Raw genomic sequence first — 25,389 nt, forward strand, 5'->3', positions numbered from 1 at the left:
TGGCGCCTCTGCCTCTCTGTCTCTATCAGGACCAGCGAGGCAGAGTGGAAGACGACACATGGGAGGTCAGGAGACGGATGGGGCGACGGAGGGAGGAAGAAAGAGATGGATGAAACGGGAAGGGAAGGAGGGAGAGAGCGTCCATGACAGATAGAGGAAGAAAGAGAAAGCAAGTCAGACGGAGGGTGGGTAAAAAGAGATGGAAATAAAATGGGGATAAAACTGTTAGAAAGAAGCGGGTGGTGGAGGCGGTGGGTCAGCATATGCTAATGTGCGGCGAGGTGTCGGGTGGATGCGGCGGCGCTTCCCTGAGCAGAGCAGCAGAGGGGATCGGTGGAAAGGTCATTGGCAGGGACGTGCTGGCCATTGGGAAAAGCGGGACAACTCCCGAACGGCCGGTTCATTCCCGGCCGGTCCAGGCCGGCCATTAGGAAAAAAAATAGAAATAAAATGTCGGCCTTCGTTCCATTTTGGGGGCTGGGCGGCCAACAAAGTAAATCGTCACTGTCGGGCAGAAACCTTGTATCTCCAAGTTTCAAATGTGTAAATGTTTTCACAAATCAAAGCCCTGCTTCATCATACAAGGCTGTCGCACAAAAGTAGTGAAAAAAGCAGATGTACAAGCATGTAGTTCGGCTGTTTTTACTAGTTAAAATCATTTTTAAAATGGTTTTGGACATACAAGGTTTCCACCCGACAATGACGAAAATATAATAACTCATGTAATTGGCCCACTGGCTTGTCCCTTGTCATAATCTGAAATGGCAAATCTTTGAGTAGCGCGCAATGAGGGCCTCTTTTTCCCAGGCTGAATCAGGGGCCCAGCATGTCCCTGGTCATTGGAGCAGATTGGGGAAAGCCAGAACCCAAGCCTGGATCTTCTCCCCCCCCCCCCCCCCCCCCCCACCACCACTCTCTCTTTCTCCTCTGTGCTCCCAGCAGAGGTTGTGGTGAGCTGATAATCGGGCTGGTAAAGCCTCCTCTCCCTCGCGCACACACGTTCCCACTAGGTCGAGGAAGAAATGCCACTTCAATTTTTTTTAAATCAGCCTCATGGTGGCGCTATAACAGGCCGATTTGTGGTTTTACCTATAACTCCAACGATCAGTTTCAAACTTTGTAAGCGCACTCCCTAGAGGCCAAGGAAAAACACTTTCCCTGCATTTTTCACATCAGCCTTTTATGGCGCCACCAGGAGGCCGACTTATGTAAAACAAATGTTTTCCTATTATTCCTTGAGATTTTATCCAAAAATCATGCAAATCGGTACACAGTATCTCTATAGTCATGTGATCAAGTCCGATCCGTCTGTTATTTCATATTCCATCCTAATTGGCTAATATTGGCTTCCAAAGTTTGCAGGATTGCTCCGTTTTTGAACAAAATGCCTCAAATCATCAACGCAGCTTGCGATTAGTGTGAAATTTGCCACACATATTCCCACTAGGTCAAGGAACAAATGCTACCTTTTTCACATTGGGCTGTTATTGCGCCACCAGCAGGTAGACTTTAGCAAAACACAGTTTTGGAACACAATGCTTCAAATCATGCATGCAGCGTCCGATTGCCATGAAAGATCTAAGGTGAAGAACATATGCCACCCTTTTTACATTGGCCGATTATACAGTAGCACCACCAGGACGCACAGCCTGGTGGAGACCTGTGCTCGGAAGAGCAATTATTATTCTTATCATTATTTTTTGTTGCGCTGCAAATCTGATCCTAGACCAGCATAATCATCGCACGAGTTACACAGCCATTCATGTCGCTGGCTCATAGGTCAGCATAAATTACACAAGTTAAACAGCACTTCAGTTCATTCATTGCGTTTCTCTCTGTCTCCTCATCAGTGCGCGCAGCTGCAGCACACGCCAGCGCGCACACGCCAGCGTGTGCACGCACACACACACACACACACACACACACACACACACACACACACACACACACACACACACACACACACACACACACACACACACACACACATTGATGGGCAAGGTTTCAACCAAATGAGAGCTCCATTAACTATTATACAATTAAAGTTAAATATTTCAGAAAATATAAAACTGCTATTAAGTTGGCCTACTTTGCAGCGTGCATGATGAAGTTTAGTCCTGATCGGTCCGGTGGCTTCTGAGATTAGCTCCTGACACAGACACAGACAGACCCTGTTTATAGATATAGCTAATCTTCTACAGCCATAATGTAAAACGATTATGTTCTGTTGAGGTAATGTGGGGTATGGGGTTAGAGAGCTCTTTACGTTTTACCTCGCTGTAAAGAAAAAAAGAATGTGTAACATACAAATGTTTGAAATGAACACACAAACCAACATACTCCATGGACCAAATTATGAACGTCTGAAACGCTCCGAAATCCCTCCCCTGTCCTTACCTCTCCTCTTACTTCTCTCCGCCGGCCTCATGCCGAACTGGGCTAATGGAATAATGGCCGCAGGCCACTGTTAAATGATGTTGTTTAATAACTTGCAAGCCGCAGGATGAAATATTGATGCGTTGTTGCAGAGAGAGAGAGAGAGGAGAGAGATATAAATAGAGCCCCTTTGGCTTCCTGACAGCCTCCTCTTGTTTACTCTCTGTTGGCAGGTATCAGAAGCTTTGGAAGAGCTATGTGAAGCTACGCCACCTGCTGGCCAACAGTCCCAAGGTCAAGCAGATCGACAAGGCAAAGCTGACCCAGAGAGAGGTGGGTTGAACTTGAAGGTGGAGAATGACTGGCGTCTTCCATCTACGCTTTGTTCCATTCCGTTCACGTCACTCTGTCCTCCTGCCTGCTTTCTGGCCTCTGCCTCTCTTTCTCCCTATACCTCTTTCTCTCCATCCTGCTGTGCCGTTTCTTATCATTTATTCTTATTTAAATGTAGGGCCTTCCTCCAATCATGATCAAGTGGGGGCGGGCCTTGGTGCACGTAAGGATTGGAGGAAGGCCCCAATCTATCCTGATTGGAGGAAAACCTGTCTCCTCCACCAAAACTGAAACTGCTTTTTTCTCCTCACAGGGGATAAGGCTGAAGCCCAAATATGGACCAAACACTCTATACTTCTATTGTAACTAGGCCGGGATGGGCAATTAATCGGTCATCATATATTTAACTAGAAATACTGTTCCTTCGAAACAGTGTGGGCTCGATTCCAACCCAACAAATAGGATACTTTAAGGTACTGTAAGGTACAGTACCTTACAGTATTGTACTGTACCTTACTATACTGTACTGCACCTTACTGTACTGTACTGTACTGTATTGTACTGTACTGTACTGTACTGTAACTTACTGTACTTTACTGTACTCTACTGTACTTTACCTTACTGTACTTTACTGTACTCTACTGTAACTTACTGTACTTTACTGTACTCTACTGTACCTTACTGTACTGTACTTTACTGTACTCTACTGTACCTTACTGTACTGTACTGTACCTTACTGTACTGTACCTTACTGTACTGTACTTAACTGTACTCTACTGTACCTTACTGTACTATACTGTACTGTACTCTACTATGCCGTACTGTAACTTACTGTACTGTACTCTGCTGTACCTTACTGTACTTTACTGTACTCTACTATAACTTACTGTACCTTACTGTACTGTACTTTACTCTACTCTACTGTACTGTACCTTACTGTACTTTACTGTACTCTACTGTACCTTACTGTACTGTACCTAACTGTACTGTACTTTACTGTACTCTACTGTACCTTACTGTACTATACTGTACTGTACTCTACTGTGCCGTACTGTACCTTACTGTACTGTACTGTACTCTACTGTACCTTACTATACTGTACTTTACTGTACTCTACTGTACCTTACTGTACTCTACTGTACTTTACTGTACTCTACTGTACCTTACTGTACTGTATTGTACTTTACTGTACCTTACTGTACTGTACTCTACTGTACCTTTCTGTACTGTACCTTTCTGTACCTTACTGTACTTTACTGTACTCTACTGAACCTTACTGTACTTTTACTGTACTCTACTGAACCTTACTGTACTGTACATATTCTATGTGTTCTAGATCTACATTTTTGATTCTGTGTTTGGGAACCAGCAACTGTCAAATGGACTCCAACTGTAGTGGAGTATATTGAGTGCATATACTGTAGGCTAACAATCCCAGATCACATCTGTCCTCCACTATGTCTTTAACCAAGGCGTTCTTCTATGTGGCCACTCCAGACTGAGGAGTGGAGCATGGCTTTTATTGTGTTTGTGGATCTGACTTGGAAATGCATTGGTTTTGATATCTCCCTGACAACCAACAACAACCACTAATATGGCTGACTGTCCCTGCGGGCTCTAGGATATATGGCTATGGGATTTACATCCCATCGCCCGGACTTGATTCTTGATCACAGCTGTGTAATCAGTAGAGTGGAGAGGGACATTTATTTATAGTTTTAACTATAACTATAGTTTTATACATCACACAGCTTAGATATTTGGATCAAATCAGAGAGCAGACCTGTGTGAACGCAATGATATAAATAGCATATCTGAAGTGTGAACACTGCAGCCACAGCGCCTTAACATAAACATGGGTCTATTATCCTTCTCTCCACTCTGTCCCCACTCACTAAACCCATTGGAAATGCATTGGGTGCTTAAAGTTAAACATTTTTATTTTTTTATATTTATACTACAAAACATTTCAAAACCAAAAATACAAGCACACGTGTCCTCAGTAAGCTGAACACATAAAAATTTGAATGGTGTTGAAAGGTGTAAGCGTTTAAGAGATGAAGCGCACCAAAGTTTTGAGGAGATACTGACTAGTATATAAATATAGAAATAAATAATGAAGATAACATACGTGTGCTCGCCTTCCAGGCGAGCCCACGATAAAGAGATGCAACGTTTCGGTATTTAAACCTTCATCAGGCCTGATGAAGGTTTAAATACCGAAACGTTGCATCTCTTTATTAAATTCCCCTTTTGCATTTGAAGACAGTGTGCGTGGAGTTTTTGCCTTTTCAGTTCACCGTCCATTGTTTGGTCTCTCCTCGACAGCACCTGTCGCTGTAGGTGTGCAAAAGCCTTTCGTTACAATAATATTATTTACAATTAAAATTAAAAAGCCTGAAAAAGCCTTTTGTGATGATGAAGGCTGCAGATTCTATCAGTGTTTTCTGGGGAAGCTTTCCAAAGGGTCAAAAAGTTGGAACATTTTAAAATAAAAATACTACATTAAAGCTGTTTATGTTGGGATATGGGCCAACATTTCAGTAACGGTGCATCCCTAGTATTGGAACAAATTCAGTGTTTATATGTATTTTTCAGAATGGACCAAATTAATACATAATGAAATCATATCATCGGTTTATATCGGTTATACTGTAGGCCATAACAGCAATTAATTATATTGGATATCGATATCGGCCAGAAATGTCATCCCTAATATTAACTATTATTATCAGATAATAGACCTATTTTGTTATTATTTGAATTAAATTACATTAATTACCCTATCTTTAAAAAAAACATATGTATATATATATTTTGTACTGACTTTTGTCTGTGCTGAAATCCTATTTGCACTCGCTGCACTTGTTCCGACTTGTGGAAGGCGTAAGAGCGAGACAGGCATTCTGGCAGATGAATCCTGCCAGTATGCTCCTGGTAAGATTCAGCCCCGGGCCAGCAGAGGACATGGACACTGATTCCAAATTAACCGCCGTGCCGTTATGCTGATCTTTCGTCTCTCGCAACATAACATAGTCGTTAACCACCCTGTAGGGAGGTGAATTCCTCCCAAGGGCTGTGGGTAGCAGTGTGGTTGCAAGGCGCTTTTACATTTTCAAAGGTCAAGTTCTCTGCTGACGGGTGATGGGTTGAGCCGAGGCAAGGGGCTATATATTACTCGGGTCTGTGTGAATAGTAATTCAGCTTGAGATGTCGATACCATCCGGTCCGTACACGGTATCGTCAGGGAATAACAGTAAGTTGTGCAGTTAAGCTAAAGTGACCGTGCCGATGCTCTCGGTGCTGACACTTGATGTCTTGCATGACTTAATATATCTATCCCTTGCTCTTCTGTCTTTCAGAGCCACTAACGTGTGAGAACACTTAATAAGCTTGTTCCCCAGATAGTGTAGCTCTCTCTCTCTGGCTAATAGCCAGAGAGAGAGCTGCACTACTCTAAACCTGCACTGGAGCAATTAGTGAACGAACACACACACACACACACACACACACACACACACACACACACACACACACACACACAGACACAGACACAGACACAGACACACAGACACATACAAAAGAACGACACGCTCAAGCCACACACTCACACATGGCACATTATATACAACCACCATCACTGTCACTGCTAGCAGTGGCTGATTCTTTTTCACACTTCATTGGCAGTGTTTTTTATGATCCTTTGGGTCTTCCAAATAACATATTAAAAGTTGTGAATTATATATTTGTGGATCAAGGTAAATTCAGGGGGTTCGAGTTTGGGTCCATTCACTTACTACACTGGTTGGCCAGTCAGGGAGTCTCAGGGACCAGTCAGAAGGCTGACAAACGGTGAATTATGCAATCTGCAAATGATCACGTCTGTGTGGGAAGCAGAACTTAAAAGATGCAACTAAGTGGTGTGATTTGTGCCAAGTGGACACCTCAAAAGTTGAAGTTCAGTGAAGTAAATAACATTTAAAGAAACACCTTTCTTTACACACACACACACACACACACACACACACACACACACACACACACACACACACACACACACACACACACACACACACACAAGACGGCAGAGGGAATACAAAAAAAGAACACAAGAGAAGCATCTGTCTACTTGGAATTAAAACCTTACTTTTAAACACAACACTTTGGTTTACCGAGGCTAAAACTTATCAAGTCTAATTGAAGTAATTGAAGTGACAACGGCGACCGCACACCATCTGCGTTTTAATCAGAACTTAAAAGATGCAACTAAGTGGTGTGATTTGTGCCAAGTGGAGCCCCTCAAAAGTTGATAACATTTAAATAAACACCTTTCTTCTCACACACACACACACACACACACACACACACACACACACACACACACATGCACCACGATACGATTATTGAGCGTATATATATCACAGGGTTTTTAGCCAATTATTTGTACCCCTTTTTCGCCCCAATTTAGTCGTTATACCAGGGGTATTCAACTAGATTAGGCAGGGGGCCACAGTTGTAAAATGACTTCAAGTCAGGGGCCACGAGACTGTTGGAAAAAAATGAACAAATGTTCAAGTGTTTGTTGTGTGCTATAGGTCTGATAGGACACAACATGTCCATGTTGTGTTGTTATATTACCTATTAGGGGCTGCTTTATACTGCATTTATGCATTTTGATGCATTCATATAGGATAATGATAGTGGCAGTCCTTTATAGTGCACAGGCTTTGATTTTGATATTAAGAAAATAGTAAGTAGATATTTCAGTATGTTCTATGCACAGATCCCTGGCTTGGACACAGTAGCGGTCCCAGGCTATATGGCACCCTGGGCGAACCAGCAGTGCTGACCCCCCTTCGTTTTTTCTGTAGTCCAAAACGGACTACACTTTGGCCGGAAACAACGACCGGAAACAGTTTTAACCATGTTTTAACCCGTACTTGCGCATGCGCTAACTACTTGCGCATGCGCTAACTGGGTTGAAACTGTTTCCGGTCGTTGTTTCCGGCCAAAGTGTAGTCCGTTTTGGACTACAGAAAAACGTAGGAGCTCTTCCGCTCCCGACCGGATCAAACGGCCCGTTTAGTAAACGAAGACCAGGCTTTCCCCCAGCGGAAAGCCTGGTGATGCGAGGTTAATAAAACACTACCTTATATTTTTTGTAGCAGCTTAAATATGTGCAGGTGTGCAGAATATACAATTACTAATCAATAGCAGCAGTGCTCAAGTGCGCAAGAGGAGTCAAGCATATATACATAGGAAGTAGAATAGGAGAAAAAAGAAGCAGTATAGGACTATTATGAATGGGTGAAGTATGAACATGATTAGCCTACATGCAAAAATGAGTCTGCATGCAATCAGAACTTTGGCTAGTAAGCTAAAGTATGGAAAACAAGGGTTGGCTATAATGATCTGAGAATATATCTACTGTATAACAGGCTAGATCATATAGGCTATATGAGAATGGCATAACCGGTCATGTCACTAGTTTGTGCTTGAACAGAACGTGAGAGGTGATCTTATGTTTGCAGGGCAGAACTTGCAGCCTAGTAGCAGGCCAGCAGCATTTTTCCCCCTCATCATCATGAGCCCTTTGCACAATGAAACAGGTCTTTATTCTGTACTATTGATACTTATTGTACTTTCACTTTTGATACGTAAATATATTTTAACACCAGATACCTTATGTGAACTGCAACTCCTTTGACCCATGTTATTTTCTTATGGAAGATTTTAACCTTTACAATAGTGAAATATCTGTACTTTTACTCAAGTAATGCCTTTCAAGTATAGTATATGTGCCACAGTTTTTTTCTTTTTCTTTTTTTGTCCATGTTAAACGTGTAAGAAATCATGAAGCAGTTGCGCCTTTGTTACATGGCAGCTGGACAGCTACCTTCGCTCCATAAAAGTAATAAAATAATAAATATTTAGAATCTGGAATGGGGCCACAAGAAAGCTCCCCAGGGGCCGGATTTGGCCCACGGGCCGCCAGTTGAATATCACTGCGTTATACCAATTGATTCCTCCCCACACACACTTCTGTGTTGGCACTGCTGTTGTATCCTACCGACTCACCTGCGAGTGAGGAGCCCCCACCAGGAGGACGTAGAGCCTTCGTTCTACTCCTCCCGCCCAACACTCCCTGCTGACAGGTACAGCCCCAGCCCGCAGGAATACATACAATGACCAGTATCACTCTCCCCGTCCGACTTCCCTCCCCCGAACACAGACAAATTGCGTTCACACAGACGCCTGACATAGCCGGTTGCACCACAGGGGATTCGAACCCACAACCTTCTGTGGTGGTGGGCAGGGACTTTACCGCTGCGCCACCCGAGCGCTCAAAATACATTTTTAGGTGAGATATGGGCAATGCCCTACCATGAGTTTGATTCAGTACTGCCTTGTTGCAATGTGCAACACACTATTGCGGTACATTGTGTGTTGTTGGGTTGGATTGGGGGGGTCCCTTTGACATACTAGTGTCATGTCCAAGGGGTGTACTTGTACATCAAACTGCCTCCCACTACAGAAACAGAATATAGACTTCTGGCCTAATAGTTATTGTTCCATCAAACAAATGTAATGACAACACATTCATGTTATTCCTCCAACTGTTTCAGAGTTGATTTCTTCACCATATGCTACTATTTCCTTACAATTTACAATTTAGGCATTTTGCAGATGCTCTTGATCCAGAGCGACTACACTTTCTAAGCCCCGCCAGAAACCCCTGAACAGAGGTACTGCCGTGGAATCTGCTATTTATTTATAAACATAATTTAAAAAAGCAAAGCACGAAATCATAACAACACGCTCAGATCACTCCGCGCAAGCCAGCAAACCATGCATGAAAGAGTTTTTTTGGTTGTCCAACCTTTTTTCATGGTGCTGTAGGCAGTTCTTCTCCGGTCATTAACATGGCGCGATACGGGGGAAACGGCGGTAATGAACAGCAATGCAATCCACTCATTCCGAAGCCTTGATTTCGTCTGTCGTCTGATCGAAAATGATGAGGAGACGCGCTGGCCAAGTGGCTGCATACACAATACAAGGGCACGTAATGGCGGTCCGTGGACACCAGTTGCTCCCTAGCAGATGACGTCATCACTCTCCGACGCGATCCCGTCTCAGGAGCTCTCTTAAAGAGACAGAGCACGACCGGCGACTGTATTTTTTAAAAAATTATAATTAATTTCATAAATTACGGGAAAGTTCGAGCGGCGCGCTGGGTGGTCCGGACAAGTACGGGCAAGTACGGCCCGGCTTTGAAAGGGTTAATATAAGCATGGTAATACATCAATACAATAAGCAAGGAAATACATCAACATCAGTACATCAAATGCATAGAAATATCAATCTAGACAAAAATAACGTAGGTAGATGGAGCACCTAGTCAGTAAAAAAAAAGAAAACTTTATATAAAAAACCTAAGAAAAAAGAAAGCCATGTACCTTTCATGTATGGTCATTGGGGGGTAGGTGAGCTACAGTAAGTGCTATGGGCCTAGGTCGGGGGTCAGCAACCCACGGCTCTAGAGCCGCATCCTAGTAGCACCATCCTAGTGGCTCCCTGGAGCCTTTTCAAGGGAAAAATATATATTTTTTGTAGGGATGGTCCGATCAGGTTTTTTGGAACCGATCAGCGAGCACCGATCAAAAAAGTTTGATCACCCGATACCGATCAATCACCGATCCGATCAAGTTATTATTTATATTTGTTATAAATGTTAATGTTTTAACTTTAATTCATTCATTCACTCATGAATTCATTTATATATTTGCCTTATAGTTATTTACCAGCATTACTATGTATTTATTATCATAGCAGTAACTAGGTTATTCCTTCAGCACTGTGGAAATCAATACCCCAAAATGGCCTCAAGTGGGCATACTGAACGGCTGGTTGATCGGATGCACCGATCCGATCGGATCGGTGAATTTACCTTTTGATCTAAACCACCGATTATCGCCGATCACGCTTTGATCGGCCCGATCCGATCCATTGCCGATTGATCGGTAACATCTCTAATTTTTTGTTTTAATATGGTTTCTGTAGGAGGACAAACATGACACAAACATTCTTAACGCTTTCCAATGCTGTAAAAACGTGTAGAATAAATATTAAATGTAATGCTCATTACAGTATGTATTTGTAGCCTACTTGGTCATTTTGACAGTAGGCTAATATAGCTAATATAGACTTTTAATATATTGTCACTGTCGGGCAGAAACCTTGTCTCTCCAAGTTTCAATTTTTTTTTCCGCAAAGAAAAGTCCTGCTTCATCATACAAGACCGACGCACAAAAGTAGTGAAAACAGCAGATCTACAAGCACACAACGCCTCGCGGTGCGAGGCGTTGTGTGCTTGTAGATCGGCTGTTTTCACTAGTTCAGTTCATTTTGTAAATGATAAATACAAAACAAAGTTTTGGAAGGTTTCCACCCGACAACGACGATATAATAAGGCTTTTATAATTTTTTGCGGCTCCAGACAGATTTGTTTTTAGTGTCTTTGGTCCAATATGGCTCTTTCAACATTTTGGGTTGCCGACCCCTGGCCTAGGTGGAGCCTGAAGAGATGAGTCTTCAGGCCATGGCGGAAGCTATGGAGTGAGTCTGTTGAGTCAGGAGGGCAAATTGTCTAGGACGAGTGGATTTTTGTCCTGGGGTTTTTAGCGAGGGTTCTGTCAGCATCTCTGTGTTGGCAGATCTGAGTGAACAGGTGGTTGGGTTGTAGGGGTTGATCAGGCTTTGGAGGTATGGAGGAGCCGTACCTTTGGCTGCTTTGAAGGCCAGCATCAGTGTCTTGTATTCAGTGCGGGCGGCAACCGGAAGCCAGTGGAGGGAGCGGAGAAGGGAGGTGATGTGAGAATTTTGGCTTGTTGAAGACCAGTCATGCTGTGGCATTTTGGATCAATTGGAGAGGCACATCCCGGGAGACCAGTTTTTGAGCGGTGCTCCTGAAACAGGAGCTAAGTTCCTACACTACATCTGACCTTGTCCGGTTCCTAAACTGGTGGGAAAATGTCCGGGCCCTAAAGTAAACTGAAGTGTGGCCTACGTCTGGCCTAGATGTAGGCCTTTTATGATCTGTATAAGCAGTGTGTTAGGTGTCCACAAGGCCTCGATAGTAGAAAAATATACTGTAGCAGAGACGCTCAAGCTTGCTTGTGACTAAATGGCTACATTCCGTTGGAACACAGGTTATTGTTTCTATTTTTCTACCTGACAGCCACTATAATACAACATCAGATGTCATTGCCAGCAGTAGACGTGGTTTGGGGCATTGTGGTGGAAAGATAACATGATCACTACATATGTTATTTGAATTAATTAATGTGTGCTTTGTACAAATGCTATTAGAAAATAAATAAACTGTACACAATATTCCCCTGATTAAAGAATGGCATTTACCTGCTCTGAAAAAGAGACTTGAACCACTTTCAACCTGGGTTCCCATTTGAATAATAGCGAAACAGACTATCTCCAAGCTCACAAGCTGGTTTGTGATGCAATGCAGTATGTTCTATATGGCTTAATTGTTTACAGTAACGTTTCTTTTGTTACTAACGGGTCAGAGTCACTGCTTTGACCTTGAGATATTGGCAATAACACGTCATAAACAACTCACCTTCACTGTGTTCTCCTGACAGCTGTGAATAATATGAGCAAGGTATTTTCACTCCTCCATGAATGGTGATCTCCATACACTGTGCCTTGGTGTCCACTGAAACATTGTATAGTGAGTGTGGGTGGGTTTGTGTGAGCGAGAGAGAGTGTTCACTTTGATGCACAGTTCAAAGTAGGGTGGCGTTATTTATTCATGCCTTTGTTCTAGTTGCCTCTGCAAGTTGGAAACTCCTGCCGTTGCATTTGAGGTGGATCATGGCTAACTCGGATGCAGTCAGTTGCATGTCAGGCTGAATGCGGATGTAGCGATTGCTGCTGTTACCTACTGTAGTACTTCCTTCAGGCTCTGGCGTGAATGGGAAGGCTTGTGCCTGGGTGCACACTGTCAGCTTGAAGCCTCTGCCTGGGTTCCAGCCATTAAGGCCTGATTAAACGTGCGAGTTGCCGAGGGCCACACTCAAGAGAAAGGGAAACGTAGTCTGTACTCAATACAATAATCTTCCAGACATCTGAAGGACTTGTACCATGGCAAGAGGTTCATTGTCAGGAGAGGTTTACTGTCCTACTTAACACATATGGTGCCAACCCCGAGTTTCCCGAGTTTGTATTGGTACTACCGCTGTGCCAACCCCGAGTTTCCCGAGTTTGGGCCGTGTTTTTTTTTTTTTTTTTTTTTTCAATTTTTTTTTTTTTCAAAAATGTTTTTTTGACCTCCAGAAATGTGTTAGGCATGATCGCGAAATTGCATGTTTAACCCCCATACCAACCCATTCTTTCAAACATGGCAGCCATGTTTGTTTACATCTGAAGAAAACATAATGGCTCATAAATCATGAATGCCTGAACGGATTTCCAAGCGGATTTTTTTGTTTGAAAGCTGTGAACAGCATCTACACACGTGGCGCATCATCTAGGCATGGGCGTGCACAATCCGTGCACTATAAATTACATGGAGGTCTATGGAGACCATGGCATCGCGGGACATTGAAGAGAAAAAATCATTGCAACATAAGTGTTAAGTCCATCTTTGTTGTGATTGTGTTGATGTGGCTGTTTGAATTCAGGTCTGAGGCCTTGCAAATCTACAAGCTCACAAGACTCGTCTAATTTCAAATAGGCAAATCATAGGGATGAAAGTGGTTAATGTATGTTGTTTTATGATAATAATCACAATCTACAAAGTAACTAGTAGCTAAGGTTTTCAAATACCTTTAGTGTATGTAGTAAACAGTATTATATACTCTAAGATGTATTGGAGTGGAAGTAAAAGTATTGAAAACTGAAAATACTCCAGTAAAGTACAGTACTGGAGTAAATGTACTTAGTTACTAATCCAGTGTTGGGCACCATTACCCATGTTACATATTGCTCCTTAAAAAAGTAATGTTATTTTACTTATTACTTAGAATCAAGAGTAACACATTATATTACATATTACTTTTGCCCCCCACTTCACCTGAAAAAAGTAAATATGTACAACAACACAATCTTTTTGAAGAGTCACCAATCAGCCAAAAAGGCTGATTGGTACTTTATTTTGATACTTTATTTTTTGGATGAAAATAAAATGGCAATCTCTCTCGAACGTTTTTATTTGTTTGTTTTTGGGCTTTTATGCCTTTATTGGTAGGACAGTAGACTGACAGGAAATGAGGGGAGAGATGGGGAGTGACACAGGCAAAGGTCGTCCGGATCGGGAATCGAACCGGCGATGCTGCCAGGCATCCATGCCTATGTGGCAATGCCTAAGTGGTATGCGCCTGGACCAGTAGGTCCAGACCCAAATTAATTTCTACTTGCCAAAAAAAAAAAAAAAAGAAAGAAATCTACCTTTCAGATGGCATTGTAGGAGTGCTATGGAGAGAAAAATGTAATGTAAAAAGGTTATAGGCAAAAAACTAATTATAAATCATGCTATAATTTACATATGGGGGATATCTTTCACAATAATAACATATGTACATGTTCTAGACATTCTAATGATCACCCCAAAAAATATTACAGGCATTTTATATGTTTTTGTGAGGAATAGCTTCAGTGAAAAAGTGAGATGTTGTTCGTCCAGACTCTGGACTCCAGAGATCTTGAAGTTGTGTGAATGCCAGCCTCTGTGGGGGGTATTTATATGCAAATATCTTGGCCAGTGGCATTGTAATACTACACAATAGGATCCAATTGTGATGTTTATGTGAAAAAAGAAAAGGAAAACTAATTGTTTAAACAATTTCTTTTTTGATCAAATATAAATGTATCCAAAAAGTGACACCGGGACTTGCAAGGTTAAACAAAAATTTTTCAAAAGGCAGCCAACATAACCTAAGAAATATGTAATACATAACATGAGTCCTGCTCAGCCTAACATCTGTGTTGATGCGGAATGACTAGACGGCTGAACTTCCACCACTGCACCAAGAGAGAGTGTGAGTGAAGCTATGTTTAAATAATATACCTGTAGATACTTGGAGTTTTATAAAATACACAGTTTTATATGATACATTGGTGTCACGGTTTGGTTTTTGATAGAGCAAAAATACTTTCAAAAGGTAGGTCTATTGTAGACAGACAGTACAACATGGAACTGGTTTGCACATCACCGGGACAACGCATATGAGAGAGAGAGCCTAAAATGCATGTTGGAACAATGAATAGTGATTCAGTCACTGGGATCCTCCAGGCTATCAGTAATTGACTGGCTGGGTTTGTTTCGGCAGGAAGCTCTTCAAAAGATCCGTCAGAAGAACACGATGCGCCGCGAGGTGACTGTAGAGCTCAGTAGCCAGGGCTTCTGGAAGACTGGCATCCGCTCTGATGTCTGTCAGGTAACACACACACACACACACACACACACACACACACACACACACACACACACAGACACTCACAGACACACGTACACAGCAATAGTATATGCATGTACGTTTGCACATACGCACACACTTTACATAAGCATTTGCGAGCACTTACACATGCATAATAATAATAATGTTATAATCTGTATTGTCCCCAAAGTGAAATTTGTCTTCACGAGTCTGTTCATACAACAAAAAAACAACACATAACCATATAACACAAAATAAACATATCACAGTGACATCTCATCAGGTCCCCACTATGCACCGAAAACCATCTTAGCGACGGCAGATTTTTTAGTGCAGCGATGGCTGAGGGAACAAAACTCCTGCTAAACCGAACTGCTTTATGTAGGCATGCATTCATATACATTTGCTTGCCTGCAAGCACACACACATTCAATGCACAGTGTGGGCTTGCTCGCGTGCGTGCGTGGATGGCACAGATACATTCGGAAAGTCATCTTTTGATCTTTCCAGGAGTTGCATCACTTTTGCACACTGGAGAATCAAAAAGTGACACAAGCTGTGGAAATGGACTCAACCGTTCTTCACCCTGTCACCCTGCCCCTCATTACTTTCCACAGACATGACTAGATTACATGTATTTTCATTGTATCTAGTAGATTCCATAGACACAGTGGGTATATACTGTATATACTGTATATCACTCACAAATCCACTGGCCATCAATTTTCTATCCAATCTGTAGGAATCAGGGAGAGGGAAAGATAAGTGAGAGTGACAGGAAACACATAAGCTTGTCACTGTTTGTCCAAATGTGTCTGTCAACATGTCCATGGGCTTCCATTATGCTCCACATGTGAATTCCCTGTCCTCTCCATCAGGGCCACCCTCAGTTTTTTTGATTATTTCATCTCTCTCTGGCAGCACACACACTTAATAAATAATGACTGGCTGATAGATTTTTCCTCTCTCCCAATCCCTCTACCTGTCTTTCACCATCTGTGCCTCACTCTGTCGCCTCAAAACATGCTCTCTCTCTCTCTCTCTCTCTCTCTCTCTCTCTCTCTCTCTCTCTCTCTCTCTCTCTCTCTCTCTCTCTCTCTCTCCCTCCCTCCCTGCCTCTCCTCCTGCCTCTCTTGTCCTCTTATCTTTGGCAATCAATTTTCGCTTGTTTCTCTCTTTCTCCTGCTCTCTGGTGCTTTCACCATCTAATACTTTTCTTTCCTCCTCTTCGTCTTCTCACAGCACGCCATGATGCTTCCTGTGCTCACCCACCACATCCGCTACCACCAGTGTCTGATGCATCTGGACGCGCTCATAGGCTACGTGTTCAAGGAGCGCTGCCTCCTGCAGGTAAGGCAGCGGCACTGTCCACGTCCAGTGAGTGACAGGGCGGTGTGAGGCCGGTGTACAGCCTGGCACTCTGCAGAGAGTGTTTGTGTTATATTCATTTGTCAAATGCTAGTGCAACTTCAGATGCGTCTCCAGCCTCCCCGTGTCTGTTGAAACATTTACACCAGTGGTTCTCAAACTTGGGGTCCCCAAATTATTTTGTGGGGCCCCCAGATGATTAGCTTAGTGTATTTTTTTCCCTCACTCAATGGTAAACAAACCAACAAACAGTATAAGTGTATACAGGGTATCTGCACATTTATAAAGTGAGAATTTAAGGACTTTCAAGACAGTTTTAATACCAAACTGGCCAAACTGTCAAATATTAAAGGAGCTATAGTCAACCTTTTCTTGAAAAACGGATGCTAAAATAAAAATGTTTCGAAAATATTTTATAAAAAAAATAAGCTTCATATATGTGTTTCAATTCAAAAAATACCACAAAAAGCGTAACATAACGATAAAATAATGATTTTGGCCATTGTCAGACCGACACTTTGTTTACATTCTAGTCTATAGACTAGGATGTAAACAAAGTGTCGGCCCTACAATGAAAAAGTTGTCTATAGCTCCTTTAAGTAAGAGGCGAATATTGTGAAAACAGCAGATCTACATGCTCACAATGCCTCGCAACGCTGTGGAACCGAGTCACATTAAATGTAATACCTACAATTCCAAGTGCTTGTCAGGGTGGGGGTCCCCAGTTTAAATATGTTTATTTTGGGGGTCACAGCCTAAAAAGGTTTGAGAACCCCTGATCTACACATTCACTTCCAGAATATTTAACCAAACTATTGCCAAACTGCCAGCTATTGTACTTGTACTTGTTGTGTGTGTGTGTGTGTGTGTGTTTGGGGGGGGGGGGGATGCAAATGATTTGGTCATTGCAATCTATAGTTATCCCACATTGAAAACTCCACTGTTTTAGCGAAATGCTTCGCAAGACACGGAAGCGGATCAACTCCTGTTTGGCAGACAGGAACTTGCCTGCTGCATTAAAGTGTTCAGATTGTTTTTGAATTGGCAAGGAAAAATCCTACACTTCAGGTACAGCTCCTTTAGTAGACAGTATAGTGAAGGAAATACCGCATGGGAAAAAAGAGAAAGGCGGAGGCAATGTAACACAGGTCATGAGACCGATGATGATGTAGACAAGTGACATTCAACTGAATTGGGCCCCTGTGGAGTTTTCAAAAAATATATTTTGGATGGTTGGTTGTACCGGATGACAACTTTTTTTATGCTTTTCATGACCAAAACTCATTACATAAGCATGTTGCCAGCTGTCCAGTGTTTTGTGCTACAGCAGTGATATTCAACTGGCGGCCCGCGGGCCAAATTCAGCCCGTGGGGAGTTTTCTTGTGGCCCTGGGTTCAGACATGGCACGAGGTCGCTCCCTGTCTTGGCCATCTGGCCAGTGATGTACAGTATATCGGACCAGTTACCCATATATGGAGACCCTCTGTTACCCATAGATATTCACAGATATGGGCTTAATATTGATGACATCAGCGTTCTTCATATGGGCATAAAAGTGATTTGGTCCCCCTGGCATCACAGGGATCTCATATCTCCATATATGGGCATAAGAGGGATTTGGTTCCCCTGGCATCACAGGGATCTCCATTTATGGGCATAAAAGGGAGTTGGTTCCCCAGACATCACAGTGATGTCAGAACCATGTTAAACCATTAACTTTTATCTTTTGTTGTGTGGCCCCCAACTTTTAAGTAATTTTACAATTGTGGCCCACTGCCTAACCTAGTTGAACAGTATAGTACAAATGTATGTCCATTGCACACTGCACAGTATGTGCTATAGGTAGGCTACTATAGGACCATAATGGACATGGTGACATACTGCTTCATACTTTTACACGTTTTTATGTTTGAGAGGATAATGTCTGTGCCAGACATTTTTAATGCACATACTTTGATTTTGAGAGGAAGCATTTCTATGTGTTCTGTGTGCGGTCCTTGGCACGGAAGCGTCTTTGTGAGAAGAGTAATGGGGGCAAGATGACATGGTTCTGAAGTGTTTTTATGTATGAATGAAAGGCTTTTTGTTTATATTTGAGTACCTGGCTGATATGATGTGTTTCATGAACCATTTGTTGGGAATTAGTACGCCATGATCTTGAGTGATTGGGTGAAACACACGGTGTAAAAACGAATGGACGAGATTGAGAGTTATTTATTTGTTGTGATGGACCAAAACCACTCAAAACTCAGAAGTAATTAGCTACAAATGGAGGGAGATGGCATGTAATGGACAAACTGTATTGAAAACTCATGTTGTTGATGTGTCACTGCTACTGCGACACGTTCGGAGCTTGTACAATTGGCAATTTTAACTTTTAACTTATTTAAACATTTGTTTTGTAATTTATGGAATTTCTTTGATTATATATTTGTTCCTGTGTATGACTTTCTTCTGGAAAATCATTGAATTTGTTTCTAATTCGTGACAATATGTTTTAAATGTTTTCAAATAATAATTCAAAACAAAATGTAGAAAACAAAAAAGAAAGAGTTAATTATCAGTGAGTCGTGACCCATTAAAATTGGTCCACGGCCCACATATGGGGTCCTGACCCACTGTTTGGGAAACAGCGCTATAGTATATACCATCCAGCATGCACACACACACACACACACACACACACACACACACACACACACACACACACACACACACACACCAGAGTTATAAAGTTATATGTGTTGCAAAAGAGTGCTTCAGCCCACTCCTGAGTTGCCATGGCAGGGAAGCAGCATAACCATAGATATAAAAATCTAGATACCTCATTCGCCGCTGCAGTTCATTGGAGCGACCTTTAAAAAAAGGCAAGGCGGAAGTGTGTCTTTTCTGGGACTTGTCAGAATTTAGGGTGCGTTTGAATAAACAAATGACCAGGCCACACCAATGTGCTCCGTTTCTATATCCGAACGCATCCTGGGTTACCAAAACACTCGCCCCCACCTGCCTCTGATTGGCCTACCGAACTTCCGTTTTTTTTTATGACGCACGCCAGAAGCGTGCTTCTGAATTCCGGAAGCTTGCCTTAAAAATTGCCTGTACTTTTTTTTTTACAGACGCCCCAGAGCCGAAGGAGGCGTCTACCTTTCTATTGCTATGAGCATAACAACATGAGGGAGAGCGCAGGAAACGTACTTCGAACACACTTTCTCTTCTCTCCTGTCCTCTTGTGAGGTTTGCAGCAGCAACATATAGAAGCCTTGTGGCCGCCGGCAGCAGTATGGAAGATCTGTCATAACCTGATACATTAGAAATCAATGTGTTGTCTTGTGTGTACATAGTTAACAAGAGGTGGAGGGATGCTGTAGATTTTGCTCAAGGCCATGTTGTGTAGCGTGGGAGCTTAGGTGTTTTGTGTGTATGCATGTGGTTGTGTTGAACTATGTTAAGTGCGTGTCTGACTTGCACGTGTTGGTTAGTGATTGGCCTCTTCGTGTGCTGACAGATTTATGACATGAAGCCAACAGAGAAGGAATGACTTTGACCCTGTGCAGTGAGGGACGGTCCTCCGTTAACAAATGGATTGGCCCTTTCATGGCGTTCGTGTGGTAGTTGGTGGGGGCGCCGTCTGGTAGTAAGATCACCGGTTCCCTATCTGGTCCGCCCATGTCAAAGTGTCCCTGATCAAGATACTTAACCGCCTCAAGTCTCTTTTTATTTTCCTAATCATTTTGATTTTTGTCTTTTTTTTTTCCTTCAATTTGTCCTTTTCTCTTTGTCTTGTTTTGACATTACCTTGATGGGGGATGGGCGGGTTGAGGGAAAGGTAGAATAGAAAATGTACATGTACATTTATTGTTTGCTAAAAATGACAAATTAAACCAAAACGCACATTTTGCTACTACTCATACACATTTTGTACCAAAACTCTCACAAATTGTTCATGATTAGTCGTCATGTGATCATGATTTTCAGTCAAATGTTACCATTCCAATTGGCTTTGACTGCCATCCAAAATGTTGTCATAAAAAAAGTTTGATTGATTGATGTTATAGGCCTGGGGCGGTATGGACATTTTGTTACCGCGATTACCGTCTTCCCATTTACCGTCGGTACTGCGGTAATTACCGCACCCCCGTATCTATTAATTAAGGTTCGGCGATAAGCCAAAATATTGCAATCATCTTCCCAAAAGTCGCCTCTCCACAGCATAGAGTATAATAGCTCCACAGCCTGACTGCCCGAGTTATACTTCTCCGTACAGCACAGCGGGTATGGCTTTCAAAGGAGCAGATCTACAAGCTCACAACACATTGCATCCGCGACGCGTTCTGAGCTTTTAGATCTGCACTGTCGGGTTACCATAGTAACGTAGGCTAGCTACTTGGGCTTTTCAGACACAAACAGCTGTGTGAACAAACCAGAGGAGGACGGGTAGTCAGATCGTGTACAGTGATTCTGTAAACTCACGTTACGTCTCAACTCTCAAATCGCAGTGATTGAGTGCTGCTATATACAGGTTTTAGTTACAAGACTTGACAGAAAAGGTTATAAAATCGCCGACGCGCCGGACGGGCACAACGTGCGACGCGGTGTAAAATAGTTTCATTTTCGGTTTAAGTCCACGCGGCCCGCGCTCCGCCAGTAATCCGTATGAATAAAAAAATATATGCCACAACACAAGATATGTATTAACATCCTTGTGTCGAGTGGATTACAGAGAAAGTTTGCTGCTCCGTCATAAGAGTTGTGCTCCTACTCTCCTGCCCTGCATGTGCACTGTGTGCAAGGTCTGTGACTGAGTGACGTATGTGGCTTCCAACGTGTGGTACACGGCCCAGAGCAGAGCGGCATGGAGCGCATGCGGTCCTCGCTTCTCCCCCGTTTTAAAACTCGCTTGTTTTCCAATAAAAAATATACTTTTTTTTTTTGTCTTTTTACCGCGGTAAGCACACTGACACCGCGGTAGACCTCGGTATACCGCGGTACGGCGGTACGGCGGTTACCGCCTCCAACCCTATTGATGTATACTGTAGGTGAACAGACTGAGGGCTTGTACAGGGTTTCATCATTGTCAGGTTTCTCTCATAGTCTTTGATCCATGGAAGGAAAAAAAAAGAAGGCCTGCTCTCTTGTCTGTATCCCAGCATTCTGCCTCTTGCTCACTCTTAAGGGCACTTTTAACCAAACCAATTCGGCCGCGAATCGGCGGCGGAAGGCGGCGGATAGCGTCGGTTGCCGAACGGGAGCTCATCGTCAGGTTTTTGGCAGCGGGTCGGGAATGTTATCGACCGAAAACTGGAAAACTGGACTTGCTCAGTTTTGTTAAGTCGCCCCTGGCCGTCGGTAAGATTGAGGGAGTTGTAGAATAGTTTGCTACTGCTGCAAAACCAAGCCAAAATAAGCCAGAGACATTTTCCCGTCGCATATTTTTACTAAATACCATATTCTCAATCTCAACTCTCAGTTCCTATTCCAATCTCCAAAGCAAAGCTAGTAGTAGTAGGCTAGTAATAGTGCAGCAGCTGCCCGTGTTTTTTTCTTCTTCCCCTCTGCACGGAGAACACAGAGTGCCTCCGGGTCCGGTCTCCTGTAGGCTGTTTGGTGTGGAGACACCTTTAAGGCATTGGACGAAGAGCCCAAAACACGAGAGCTGCTGCTTCATCTCCTCCTCCTCACTTCTTAAAGCCGCCGTTGCTGCCGTCTCTCTCCTCCCCCTTCTGCTGTCTGCCCACCTCCGAGCTCTGGAGGAGCCCATTGAAGGTCTTCCTCTGAGAGCATGCCCGTTAAAAGATTCAGAACCGCTTGGATGAAAGAAAGGAGAACTGTGGGTTCTTCATCACTGCCCCCATCGATCCCACTGACCTCCTGCTGCCTCTGCTCTGACCTGTGCTGATAGCAAGTAGCAACGACAGGGCCTTCAAAGAGGGGCCTAAATTATTTAACTGTACAAGTCTTGAGGCCTCGGTTCTGAGCCGGATATCTTAGTTTGTTGTCTTGTTTGTGTGTGTGTGTACAGTATGTTGTAGTGTTTATATATTTATGTTATTCCCTGCAGACTGGAGGAGGGATGTTAAGGTGGGTGGGTGGCCAGTAGGCCTGCATGGGGCTGTAAAGATCTTTCGGAACTGCGGTAGAAAGTCGCGTTTACCGGAGGTTAACAACAGACCTAAGTAAGCCTTGCCAAGCCATGAGGCCCATACGACAGGAGTGTATCTCCTGTTTCTGTAGCGTGAGGCAGCTTGGTGTACAAGTACACCCCCTGGACATGACGCTAGTATGTTGCAGGGACTTAGCCCCCAACCCAAACCTTGATGCTGAGGTGCCAAGCATTGGGTCCCATATTTCAAAGTCTTTGGTATGACCTGGCTGGGGATCGAACCCCGACCTCCCAGTCTCAGGGCGACACTAACCACAAGGCCACTGAGCTGGTTAACCGCACACCTAACCTAACCCCCCATTAAACTACTTTAACCCTAGCTTTCACCAAAAATTGCAGATCAACAAGCTGGTTCAATGGCTATTGACTAAGAGATTTGGTGTAGAAGGAAACAATAAGTTGTTAATGTCGCTGACTGAGTGAACAACATTGATCCAGTTGACAAATCTCTCTCTCACTCTCTTACTCGCTCACTCTCCCTCACTCACACACACACACACACACACACACACACACACACACACACACACACACACACACACACACACACACACACTCACACACACTCACTCACTCACTCACTCACTCACTCACTCACTCACTCACTCACTCACTCACTCACTCACTCACTCACTCACTCACTCTCTCTTCACAGAGTTCTAGATGGCTGTAAAAATCCTTGCCATACAAAAAGAAAAAAAAAAGGTCTTAGATATCCGTGTGCGTCAGCAGGCCAAATTGCCACTTGAGTACTCATGTACGCATGTCCCCAACCACTGAAATAAAAATGATTAAAATCACTATAATTATAGAAATTACTCTCAGACATCCTTGAATAACAGTGTTTTTTTTTACTTTATTCTTATTTTTTATTCCCTGGCAGACCTCTCAGCAAAACAGGATAAGCACTGTGTCACTGGTTTAAAAATCATTAGAAAGCAAGCCCAATTAAGCAACTACACTTTGCTCATCATGGGTGGCAAACCTCGAACCAGATGATCAATGAAATACATTGCAGTGAGTGGAGCCGGCTGGACCAGCTCATGAACGATTTTTATGAAAGCTTGCGACCTTTGTCATGTTCGGTTCAGGAATATAAAAGAAGACATATCACAGGTTGTTTTCTAATCACTTACTTTTCAATGTGCTCAGTACATTATTTTATCGTTTCTGTCTCGAGGTATTGCAAGATTTGGTTGCCAGACTGGAAATGGTGGACAATCTTGCGATACTTGCACGTTCAGAAACATACTTTGTACTCTTTAGAAATCTCTATAAGATTGCATACATGGAAAAGCAACACAGCAAAAAACAATGTGTGACATGTCTTCTTTTATTTTCTTGTTCTTGAGCATTTTTTAAAGGTCTCAATCGTGCAGATCGTCTTTTTTCGTAAGCTGCCCAGCTGGCTCTAATAGACTCCAATATTATTTGACCAAACTTTTGGTGTGAGCTTCTTAAGATTTGTTTTGGGGCTTTCAAGCCTTTATTGATAGACATCTCCACATTTTTTTCCAACTCAAACAACCAACAGCGACGCGAGTCACACTTGAAAATGAATTCCATCCAAGTCCCTTTTATGCCAATATATGGAGCTCCCCCACCCCTCATTTCTCACATGGCCCTCTAGCGCCACCATGAGGCCGATTCAGATTTTGCCCTAAAATCACGAAAATCACTACACAGTATGTCTACACTCATGTCATCAACATGGATCAGGAAGATTTTGGAAAAACACATTTTTGCTCTATTTGTGGAGATAAGTGACCTACGGTCGCTTATCTCCCGATTAGGGAGTCTTACTGGTCAATATTAAGCCCATATCTGGGAATGAACATATTGTGTCAGTCTCTGTTGTTTAAGCGCGACCTCTCTTTTCGCTTCTTGCCCAGTCATGTGAAAACCATTTCGTTTATTTATTTTGAAAAAAAGTAGTGCTCCCTAATTGCAGAGGTTGGCGTCTTCTTCGCTTTGAATTGGCTATTGAAATATTTATTTACATATAGGCTATCTTTTCAGTGTCACTTCAGTGTCAAGGCGCTTTCCTGTTTTTGAATGACAGTTTCACTTTAAGAGGTGAAAACACAAAATTAGCTACCAGTCAGCAAGGTCTCTCATATAAAAAGGGATGTGTAGGCATAAAACATAAATCACAAGTAGAATTTGCCCAGCCAGTTTTGGGGTCTTGGCTCATGGACTAATGTCACATATCTTTTCTTTTTCTTCATTTTGTTAATCTCTGACCTCCCCCCTCACTCTCCCCCCACTTGACATAGATAAAAATGCTATTCCTCTTAAAACCCAGCAAAATAATAAAAGTACAGCTGCTGTTGAATGTTCCGTTGTCTCAGTTCAAGACTACAAAGATTAACATCCTCCCGAGTGGCTATAAATATTGAAAACCTCTCTGTTAACATTTTACAAGTATATCTCATCGGAGCTTGAAATTGATTTGAAGTTGCCTGACAGGAGACGAACATTTTGAAGAGCAAGCACAGCAAAGAAATTGTTCTCTCGAGTTTTTCTCTTTTTTTTTGTATTGCTGAGATTAACATTCTCCTAATGTAAGATTGATAAAGGCTTGACATGTCTCACTGACTGTCATCTCTTCTTCCCGTCCTCTCCCCCTTCTTTCCCAGCTTAGGATGTTCAGTTAATGCTGACTTTCTAGGCACAGCAGTTTTGTCCTCTTTGAA

The 25,389-nt window shown here is 42.8% G+C and overlaps 1 protein-coding gene across 1 annotated transcript in view; it reads left to right on the top strand.

Annotated features, from left to right (window-relative positions):
- Window positions 1–25,389, top strand: part of drosha (drosha ribonuclease III) — a 180,813-nt gene that overhangs the window by 41,986 nt on the left and 113,438 nt on the right. Inside the window, exons 16-18 of the mRNA XM_080751506.1 lie at window positions 2,610–2,709; window positions 15,057–15,164; window positions 16,407–16,514. Of these exons, the coding sequence (XP_080607632.1) occupies window positions 2,610–2,709; window positions 15,057–15,164; window positions 16,407–16,514 (316 nt within the window). The remainder of the gene's footprint in view (window positions 1–2,609; window positions 2,710–15,056; window positions 15,165–16,406; window positions 16,515–25,389) is intronic.

Source organism: Nannobrachium achirus (genome assembly GCF_963921795.1).
Source record: "Nannobrachium achirus genome assembly, chromosome: 21".
NCBI lineage: Eukaryota > Metazoa > Chordata > Actinopteri > Myctophiformes > Myctophidae > Nannobrachium > Nannobrachium achirus.